The following is a 10,914-nucleotide window of genomic DNA, read 5'->3' on the forward strand; positions in this document are numbered from 1 at the left end:
GTCCCAGCTCTGATGCACCTGTACTGACCTCGCCTTCTGGATGATAGCGGGGTGAACAGGCAGTGGCTCGAGTGGTTATTGTCCTTGATGATCTTTTTGGCCTTCCTGTGACATCGGGTGTTGTAGGTGTCCTGGAGGGCAGGTAGTTTGACCCCGGTGATGCATTGTGCAGACCGCACCACCCTCTGGAGAGGCCTGCGGTTGTGGACAGTGCAGTTGCCGTACCAGACGGTGATACTGTCCGACAGGATGCTCTCAATTGTGCACCTGTAAAAGTTAGCAAGGGTTTTCGGTGACAAGCAGTGTAGGTGGGTCCTATATGTAGTGTTTACTGTGAATAATGGGGCGTCAGATAGCCTAGTGGTTAGAGCGTTGGACTTGGAACCGAAAGGTTGCAAGATCGAATCCCCGAGCTTACAAGGTAAAAATCTGTCGTTCTGCCCCTGAACAAGGCAGTTAACCCACTGTTCTTAGGCCATCATTGAAAATAAGAATTTGTTCTTATCTGTCTTGCCTAGTTAAATAAAGGTTAAAAAAAGAAAGAAAAATATATATGGTCTCTGTGAATGCGGGAACATTGCCTTTAAAAGGTTCATAACCAACAAAGCATGTTAAGATTGAATCTTAGCCTAGGTCTCTATGTAACAGTCCAGACAGTGTAGATAGGGACTGGTAGAGCCCAGACAGTGTAGATAGGGACTGGTAGAGTCCAGACAGTGTAGATAGGGACTGGTAGAGCCCAGACAGTGTAGATAGGGACTGGTAGAGCCCAGACAGTGTAGATAGGGACTGGTAGAGTCCAGACAGTGTAGATAGGGACTGGTAGAGTCCAGACAGTGTAGATAGGGACTGGTAGAGCCCAGACAGTGTAGATAGGGACTGGTAGAGTCCAGACAGTGTAGATAGGGACTGGTAGAGTCCAGACAGTGTAGATAGGGACTGGTAGAGTCCAGACAGTGTAGATAGGGACTGGTAGAGCCCAGACAGTGTAGATAGGGACTGGTAGAGCCCAGACAGTGTAGATAGGGACTGGTAGAGCCCAGACAGTGTAGATAGGGACTGGTAGAGCCCAGACAGTGTAGATAGGGACTGGTAGAGTCCAGACAGTGTAGATAGGGACTGGTAGAGTCCAGACAGTGTAGATAGGGACTGGTAGAGCCCAGACAGTGTAGATAGGGACTGGTAGAGCCCAGACAGTGTAGATAGGGACTGGTAGAGTCCGGGCAGTATCGATGGAGACTGGGTGACCATTGTCAACAGGAGGGACCTATATCTAGAGGTGAAGTCTGCCGCCAGTTGAGTCCCCCGCAGCAGCAAGCAGATCGATACTCTTGTGCTGGGCCACATTAATATCTGTCACTCCACCCCCGACCCTAGCACCCGCTCTACGCCCCAGCACACACACACACACCGGCGGCGGAAATGGCCCCTGGCTTCCACGGGATCTAATTAAAAAAGGGAGGTGAGGGAGATAGAGAGGGAGATAGATAGAGGGGGGTGAAGATGGAGGGAGAGAGCAGGATGGATTTTCTCTTTAACAGTCGCTCATTAGAGGCCCTGTCTCGTGGTGGGGCCTGGCCTGGCTGATAATGATGGAGAGAGAAAGAGAGTGGGACAGAGAGAGAGAGAGAGAGAGAGTAGGAAAGAGGGTAACGGGGAGAATGTGTGAGATAGAGAGCGGGGAGAGGGGGGGGGGGCAGAGAGAGAGAGAGAGAGAGAGAGAGAGAGAGAGAGAGAGAGAGAGAGAGAAGAGATACATGGGAATAGGGATCCTCTTGACCATGTGGGAAGTTCCCCTGTCCTAACATGGAACAAAGGCCAAGACTTCCTGGTTCCAGCTGCCTGAGATTCCGGTTTTCCATTGTAGTAGCACTCTCTCTATCCATCTCCTTTTCTCTCTCTCCATATAATTTGCTCTCTCTCTATCCATCTCCTTTTCTCTCTCTCCATATAATTTTCTCTCTCTCTATCCAACCAGATATAACTTCATTTTGAATGGCTCAAAAAAATTATGTAAATGTGTGGAAGCAAGAGAGAGAGAGGGGAAAAAGCAAGTTTGTGTGCGTGCGTGTCTCTGTTTTGAGAGTGTTTTCCGATGAGTGTGCCAGTATTTAGGTACTCAGTGTGTCTCTTTATTTTGTGTGTGTGCTATTATTCAGTATGTAGTGTACTTGTGGACCTGTGCTCGCATGTGTGTGTGTGTTTCTAGAATGTCAGGTTATGAACAGGAGGTGCCCTGTTGGTGCCATTTTGGGACACAGCCATTCACTCAACATCACTGCAGAACATTATAGAAACCTTCCGTTCATACATATCCTCTACTTATATCACAAAAGAAAGCACATTGTACTGCACTACTCCATTTTCAGATAAACCTTAAACACTCTCCATGCATTTCGAATGAAATGGGGAAAAAACACACTTTTAGGATGAGATATAAACTGTAGGAAATGAAATTTATAGCTGTGATTTTCTCTTTCCCTTGAGTTGAACATAGAACTGCTTATGCCCAGTTATGCTTAACTTTCTCTTTCTTTCTTTCTCCCTCCCTCCCTCCCTCCCTCCCTCCCTCCCTCCCTCCCTCCCTCCCTCCCTCCCTCCCTCCCTCCCTCCCTCCCTCCCTCCCTCCCTCCCCTCTCTAGATCTGTTGCGAGTGCGCCAGGAGGCCCTGGCAGCAGTGAGGAACACAGGAGGTTTGGAGGCCCATCTCCCTTCGGCAGGCAGCTCGTCCAGCCAGAGACGCAAGCAGGGCCTGCCCCAGCACAGAGACGCCCACTACACTGAGAGGTAGGCCTGGCTAACACACAATGGTAGCCTTCAAGTTAGAGCATTGGGGCAATAACTTAAAGGTTGCTGGTTCGATTCCTGGAGCCAACAAGGCGGGGCGCTGGGGGACATTGGTGACACCGGCCACGACCCTACTCCCTGCAGGTTTCTCAGGAGGAGTTAAGATATGCAAGAAAAGCATTTTGATTACACACTTGGAAGGATGAAAACAAGTGTGTAACAGAACAAATATAAGCACCCCCAAATTATTATTATTATACACACACACACACACACGGACAGGAACATACACACAGAAACACACATACACACACTGGGGCTCATGCAGTATGTATAGAGGAGGATGTAGGCTTTATTTTTGAATGTGGAATATTCCTGTTATTTACAGGGCAGTGGTGGTGCTGCCAGGGAGATAGGGCGGTTGGGTTGTGGTGTGTGTGTGTTTCTATCTGGGTGTATGTTCCTATCCATGTGTGTGTGCAGGGGCATAGCTTTCACTGGGGTGACATTCTGAAATGGCATTCCTCCCCTAGTTTTATCATTGGAGTGGGATACAAAACCAGGGGTAGGTGTGCTTTAGGACCATGCAGACGCCTCCGAGCGGTCGGGTAGGCTGTTTGGAGTGTTTATCCGACCTGATATATATATATATATAAATAAAATGGTGACCCCCCCCCACTTCTCAAACCAAAGTTGGAGGTGTTTATATTTGTACTGTTACACACTTGTGTTCATCCTTCCAAGTGTGTCATCAAAATGTTTTTCTTGCATATCTTAACTCCTCCTGAGACACACAACTGAACTCTGCACTAAAGAGAGGGAATAAAAAAAGAACAAAAATGGTGAAAAGAGGGGAAGGAAAGTGAAGTCAACAGGCTGTGCTAGTTTGCATTACCACCGTTGCATCTCATCCCCTCTCTCCACCCCCCTCTCTCTCCATCCTCCTCTCTCTACATCCCCCTCTCTCTACATCCCCCTCTCTCTCCATCTTCCTCTCCCTCCCCCTCTCTCCTTACTCCTCTCTCTACATCCCCCTCTCTCTACATCCCCCTTTCTCTCCATCCTCCTCTCCCTCCCCCTCTCTCTCCTTACTCCTCTCTCTGCATCCCCCTCTCTCTACATCCCCCTCTCTCTCCATACTCCTGTCTTTCCCCTTCGCTTGGATCTGATGTTGGTATTTTACTGAACAATATACTGTGTGTGTGTGGGTTGTTTGTGTGTGTGTTTGTGTGCATGCATGTGTGTAGCCTATACGAATACACGTGTGTGTATATGTGGCTGAACTAGGACCCCACTAAAAATCATTGCTGCAACCCTCTCCTCCCACTCCCCCTCCTCCCCCTCCTCCTCCTCCTCCTCCTTCCCCCCTCTTCACCGGCGCTGGCCGCTGTGCCTCCCAAACAAAGCCAGGGGCAGCGGGAGTGGGCGGGTAATTGCTTGTCGATTATTTATGTGGCGCGGGGAGAGGCGGGCGATCGATAATGGGCCGGCGGGGCGGCGGCAGGGGGGCGCAGGGGAAGTGTGTGTGTGTGGGGGGGGGGAGTGAATTAAGCAGGAAACGGAGCGGCCCAAGGAAGGGTGTGTGTGTGAGGGAAGTGGTGGTTGTACGGGTTCTATTTCTAAGCCTAGAGTCCTATGTGTGTGTGTATTTGTGCAATGTGTGTGTATGTGTGTTTAAAGACTGTGTATGTGAGTGCATGCATGTGTGTATGTGTGTAGACGGTGTCTGTGTGTGTGTGTGTGTGTGTGTGTGTGTGTGTGTGTGTGTGTGTGTGTGTGTGTGTGTGTGTGTGTGTGTGTGTGTGTGTGTGTGTGTGTGTGTGTGTGTGTGTGTGTGTGTGTGTGTGGCCCAGCAGTGCAGTGTAGCTGTGGTCAGTGAGCCGCGGCGGTTCTCCGCCTGCATAGAGAGTAATTAGCCACACAGGACCGGGGGATGTTAACTAGCCCTCTGCACTTCTCTACCTCCCTCCATCCATCCATTTACCCTCTATCAATCTCTCTCTCTCTCTCTCTCTCTCTCTCTCTCTCTCTCTCTCTTCCTTCCTTCCTTCCTTCCTTCCTTCCTTCCTTCCTTCCTTCCTTCCTCTCTCTCTTTCACTCCATCCATTCATTCCTCGCTCTCCCTCCCTCTCCCTCCATCCATCCCACTTCCTTCCTCTCTATCTCTCTCTCCCTCTCTTCATCTTCCATACCCTTCCACTTCTCTTTAAATCTTTCTCTCTCATTACATTCAATAGATAAAGAGGAGAGGAGACCAAAGCCATCCCTCTAGGCATCTCACCTTTCCATCGACCCCCCATCATTGATTATCTGAGGCCCATTAGGGTCCATTGTTAAAAACAAATCATTAGGCGGGTCGATAGACTTAGAGCCTGGCTTTCCCATTTGTCTGGCCTTTGTCCAAAACGGCACCCTATTCCCTATATGGTGCACTACTTTTGACCAGAGCCCCTATGGGAATAGGGTGCCATTTGGGACACAGGTTTTGACTTGCTATCGGCAGGGCAATTCCCAGTGTTTGGCATGGGTGGAGACACTTGAAGGGACAGGGGGAGAGGAGAAGGAGAGGAGAAAGAGTTATAGAAAGGGAGCGAGATGGCGGTATAGAAAGGTAGAGGGAGAGAGATGGTGGTATAGAAAGGTAGAGGGAGAAAGATGGAGGAAAAGAAGAGAATGAGGTTGAGGAAGCGAGGGACAGGGAAAAGCGAAGGACAGAGAAAAGAAGATAGGAGAAAGGCAATAGGATAGAGAGGAGAGACAGGGAAAGAGGTAGAAAGAGAGAAGGAGAGTTTGAGAGGAAGAGAGAAGGCTAAAGAGAAGGAGCAAGATGGAGAGAGGAGCAGAGAGAGAGAGAGCGTGAGAGAAGCAGGGAGAGAAACAGAGAGATGGAGAAGGAGTGAGAGAGGGGAAGCCTCATCCATTTTAATGAGCTTCCTGTGTAAATGTGTTTCCGTGGAGCGAGAGCCGAAGGCGGCCGCGCGGCGCTCCTAATCCCCCCACGCTCCCGTCATTAAGGACAGCCCTGTCACATACACACACACACACACACACACACACACACACACACACACACACACACACACACACACACACACACACACACACACACACACACACACACACACACACACACACGCACGCACACAGTATGCAGCCATTTACTATTAAACACACACACACACACACACACACACACACACACACACACACACACACACACACACACACACTGTCCCGCTGTGGGAAGGGGCCGCTGTCGCCACTCTGACAGGTCGTCACACATGAGTGAATCCCCAGGAGCCCCTGGCCTCTCTGCAGGCGGGAAGAGAGAAAGAGAGAGAAAGAAAGAGAGAGGGTGGGGAAAGAAGGAAAGAGACAGATAAAGCGAGAGAGAGAGAGAGAGAGAGAGAGAGACAGAGAAGTAAGAGAGTGAGAGAGAAAGAGACAGAGAAAGCAAGAGAGAGAGAGAAACAGAGAAAGCGAGAGAGAGAGAGAGAGAGAGAGAGAGAGAGAGAGCAAGAGCTAGAGAGAGACACACATGGAAGAGAGAGACATTGCTTAATGTAATATTGTGTTCTGTGACTGTGAAAGTGTGTGCAAAATGTTGTATTGTGTTGTTAAATGTTTGTGAAAAAATATATAAACATTTAAAGTGTTTTGAACAGAAATGCAATGGTTCATTGGATCAGTCTAAGTTTTAATAAATCCAATGAACCATTGAAAATATTGTATCAAGACTGCCCAAATGTGCCTAGTTTGTTTATTAATAACTTTTCATGTTCAAAATTGTGCACTCTCCTCAAACAATAGAATGGTATTCTTTCACTGTAATAGCTACTGTAAATTGTACAGTGCAGTTAGATTAACAAGATTTTAAGCTTTCTGCCAATATCAGATATGTCTATGTCCTGGGAAATGTTCTTGTTACTTACAACCTCATGCTAATCGCATTAGCCTACGTTAGCTCAACTGTCCCGTGGAAGGGACACCGATCCCAAAGAAGTTTTAAATCCACCACCCAAAAGACATTCAACTCAATATTAGGAAGGTGTTCTTAATGTTTTGTGCACTCAGTGTATATATTGTTGATAAAATAAGAAACATATGTTTATGGTTGGTTATATGGGAGTTTGTGACGCACTTAACAGAATGCACAGTAAACTACACAGACAAGCAGAGCAAAATGTATTAACATACATTATATATATATAAAAGTATGTAGACACCGCTTCAGATGAGCGGATTGGGCTATTTCAGCCACACCCATTGCTGACAGGTGTATAAAATTGAGCACACAGGAATGCAATCTCCGTAGACAAACATTGGCAATAGAATGGCCTTACTGAAGAGCTCAGTGACTTTCAACATGGCACCGTCATAGGATGCCTCCTTTCCAACCAGTCAGTTTGTCAAATTTCTGCCCTGCTAGAGCTGACCGGCAAACTGTAAGTGCTGTTATTGTTAAGTGGAAATATCTAGAAGCAACAACTGCTTAGCCACAAGCTCACAGAACAGGACCGCCAAGTGCTGAAATGCGTAGCGCATAAAAATCATCTCTCCTCTGTTTGGCAGATGCCAGGAGAACGCTACCTGCCCCAATGCATAGTGCCAACTGTAAAGTTTGGTGGAGGAGGAATAATAGTCTGGGGCTGATTTTCATAGGTCGAGCTAGGCCCTTTAGTTCCAGTGATGGGAAATCTTAATGCTACAGCATACAATAACATTCTAGACAATTCTGTGCTTTCAACATTGTGGCAACAGTTTGGGGAAGGCCCTTTACTATTTCAGCATGACAATGCCCACGTGCAGAAAGTGAGGTCCATACAGAATGGTTTGTCGAGGTCGGTGTGGAAGAACTTGACTGGCCTGCACAGAGCCCTGACCTCACCCCCATCGAACACCTTTGGGATGAATTGGAACACCGACTGCGAGTCAGGCCTAATCGCCCAACATCAGTGCCCGACCTCACTAATGCTCTTGTGGCTGAATGTTCCAACATTTAGTGGAAAGCCTTCACTGAAGAGTGGAGGCTGTTATAGCAGAAAATGTGGGACCAACTCCATATTAATGACCATGGTTTTGGAATGAGATGTTGGACGAGCAGGTGTCCACATACTTTTGGTCATGTTGTGTAGCCGCCACCTTCCCCCCAAATTGCTTCCTATAAAAGGAGAGAGAGCACGTCTGGCGCCCTCTCCCCCACCTTTCTCCCTCTGTCTCACTCCCTCCCTCAGTCTCTCCCCTTTCCTTCCCACATTGTGATTAGGCCTAATTATGGTGTAGCGGACGCCTGGTGGCCTCAGTCATGCAGCTTTAATTGACCGTTATTCATCTGCGGGCTAGCGCTAATGCTAGGCTAGGCTAGGCGACACAGGGAGGGGGTGAAATGAATGGAGGTTTGGCATACAGGGGCCCTAGTCTACTGTGTCCGTAGCACATCGGCGCGGCCCAGGCTAATTGCTAGTCCTAAGGGATTAGGCCAGGTGATTACAAACTGGGCGGTGTAATTACATAAGCAGCAGCGGGGCCCTGGCTAGTGGGCCACAGGGTCACACGGCCCCGGCCCTTCCCCAAGATTAATTGGAGCTGCCACCAGAGTGCGAGGCACCGCCAGAGAGAGCAGTTATACGATTTGCATGAACATTTTATAGACGGGACGCCGATCAATAAATGGTTTTCACCACCACCCCACCTCCGTTTCTCTCTCTCCATCTCTCACTCCCTCTCTCATTCCTTCTCTCTCTCTCTCTCTCCCTCCCTCCCTGTCTCTCCCCCCCTCTCTCTCTCGCTTCCTCTCTCTCTCGCTCTCTCTCTCTTTCCCTCTCTCCTTCCCTGTCTCTCTTTCTCCCTCCCCTTCTCTCTCTCTTTCTCTCTGTATTTCTTTCTCTCTCTCTGCTGTATGTGTAAGGACAGAGACATGCAGACGCTAGTTGATTTTCAACACAAATGTTCCAAACCAATAGCCGTGGTCCCACGCAAATATGGTGTAATTTGGCTGTATTCACGATCATGATGTCCTTAAGTGTGCTGCATATCTCCAAAGCAGCAAACTGATGATATTTAGCCCAATTGCACGATTGAGAGAGAGAGAGAAAGTGTGTGTGTGTGTGTGTGTGTGTGTGTGTGTGTGTGTGTGTGTGTGTGTGTGTGTGTGTGTGTGTGTGTGTGTGTGTGTGTGTGTGTGTGTGTGTGTGTGTGTGTGTGTGTGTGTGTGTGTGTGTGTGTGTGTGTGTGTGTGTGCAGGAAAAGGCCTAAATTGTTTTGCCAGAAGACACATAGACAATCAACAGATCACCACACACCCCCGTACCCAGAGACACTTCCACATGCTCCCTGAAACACACCAAGCTGAAGAACAGATTCTTATGTCTCTTCTTCTCCAACCGCACATTTTTCCTCTTACATCAAATTCCCCTGTCTCCCCTGCCCCTTTGGGACGATTGACAGAGCAGGGAGAGAAAGAGAGAGGAGCTTTTTCTTTTCTCAGAACAAGGACAAAAGGAGAAGCACATAATAGAGAGGCCTTTTCATAAATAGGGTTTGCAGGACACGGCCGCCTTTTCAATCGCTCAATACGGCCTGGAGAGGGAGAGAGAGGGAGGGGCAGAAAAAAAAGAGAGAAGAGAGGAGGATTAGTGTTAATTAGAAGGTCCTTCAGCCCGTGGCCCCGGTCGAGACGCAGGGGCCGCCCCAGCTGTCGGAGCCTGACACACTCCCATTGTGTAGTCAGCCCTCATTATGTGTGTGTGCATGTGTGTGTAAGGGTGAGTATGCATGTGTGTGTGCGTGGCCAGCGCCAGTCACCAAAACACACCACAAACCAGGTCCTGGAGACCCACTATAGTAGACACAGGCTTTCACCTCAAACCAGTTTTATACTCAGTGCTTTCTAATATACTGTATAGTACTGTTACGAAACCAACTAGCCAGCCCAGTCTACGAATAAGTCTGCTCTCGTTCTGGGCCTGACGAACTGTTCTATAATCTGCCTGAATGTGTGCATTTAACGTGAAAGTATTCCAATGAAAAAATCTCAGCAATTTGTTTGACAGTTTATAGTTTTTACTGTTCATTTCTGTTGGTTTTAATGTGGTGTGTTTTTGTTTGTGTGTCCGCAGGGAGATGTCCCATCCTCCGCCTCTGCTGTCCACCCAGAACGGCCCTCACATCACATTGGGACCCCACCTGCGGCCCCCCTTCTTGGGCATGCCCTCCGCCCTGTGCCAGTCCCCCGGTAAATCAGATGCTTACACTAGCAGGCTAACTACAGAAATGAATATGGGGCCTACACCTAATGATAAACTAGATGCTAATGCTAGCAGGCTAACCACAGCCTGCACTTATTAATGGCGAGTTAGATGCTAATGCAAACCAGAAACACAATTGGCTTATGGTAGACATTAGTTGTATTCCCACCAAAATTGGGAAATGGGAAGATTTTCTATGGAATGAATGTGCCTATTGACCGTCTTGATAGAGAATCATGAATCAATCCTAACATTTATGTTTTAAATAATGTCATTTACTTGGTAAAAATCTGATTCTTTGTGAGGCATTGATATTACACAGAGGGTCATTGCATTTGAATACTCCATGCAAACTGTATGTCAGAAATCTCTTAATTGGGGTGTGTGCTTATCGATGTGTGTTTTCTGTGTGTGTGTTTTCCTCAGGCTATGGTTTCCTCCAGCCTGCCCAAGCTGAAATGTTTGCCCGGCAACAGGAAATGCTTCGGAAGCAGAACTTGGCCAGGTTTGTCGTTGTCTTCTAATGTTGTGGTGCATGTGTATGTGTGGCTGTCAGTGCTGTGATGGGGTGTGTGTGTGATGTTAATACTGTAGTAGTGTGTGTCTGTATCGTAACATTCCGTGTATAGCGTGTGTGTGGTACCACCAGCCCTAACCTCTCTTCTCTATGTCCGGTCCCAGGTTGGAGATGTCCGCAGAGCTGCTCAGACACAAGGAGCTGGAGAGTCTCCACAGGCAGCAGCAGCAGCGTGCATTGGGGGGTTCTGACCCAATGGGCCTGCCCCACGGCCTCCCTCCGGACCATCCCGCCCTGCGCAGTCTCCACCACCTGCCCGAGGGACACCCCCTCCACGAGGAGCTCAGCCGACGCCAAAACGCC

General features: G+C 48.5%; 1 protein-coding gene across 5 annotated transcripts in view; it reads left to right on the top strand.

Moving 5' to 3' along the window:
• The window catches only part of samd11 (sterile alpha motif domain containing 11), an 89,961-nt gene that overhangs the window by 71,045 nt on the left and 8,002 nt on the right, over window positions 1–10,914 (top strand). For all 5 annotated transcript variants that reach the window (XM_014146020.2, XM_014146019.2, XM_014146018.2 and 2 more), the window contains exons 7-10: window positions 2,643–2,787; window positions 9,906–10,021; window positions 10,461–10,539; window positions 10,716–10,914. The exon at window positions 10,716–10,914 is cut by the window's right edge and continues 568 nt beyond it. In XM_014146020.2, coding sequence (XP_014001495.1) covers window positions 2,643–2,787; window positions 9,906–10,021; window positions 10,461–10,539; window positions 10,716–10,914 — 539 coding nt within the window. The remainder of the gene's footprint in view (window positions 1–2,642; window positions 2,788–9,905; window positions 10,022–10,460; window positions 10,540–10,715) is intronic.

Source organism: Salmo salar, chromosome ssa15, assembly GCF_905237065.1.
Source record: "Salmo salar chromosome ssa15, Ssal_v3.1, whole genome shotgun sequence".
Taxonomy (NCBI): Eukaryota; Metazoa; Chordata; class Actinopteri; order Salmoniformes; family Salmonidae; genus Salmo; species Salmo salar.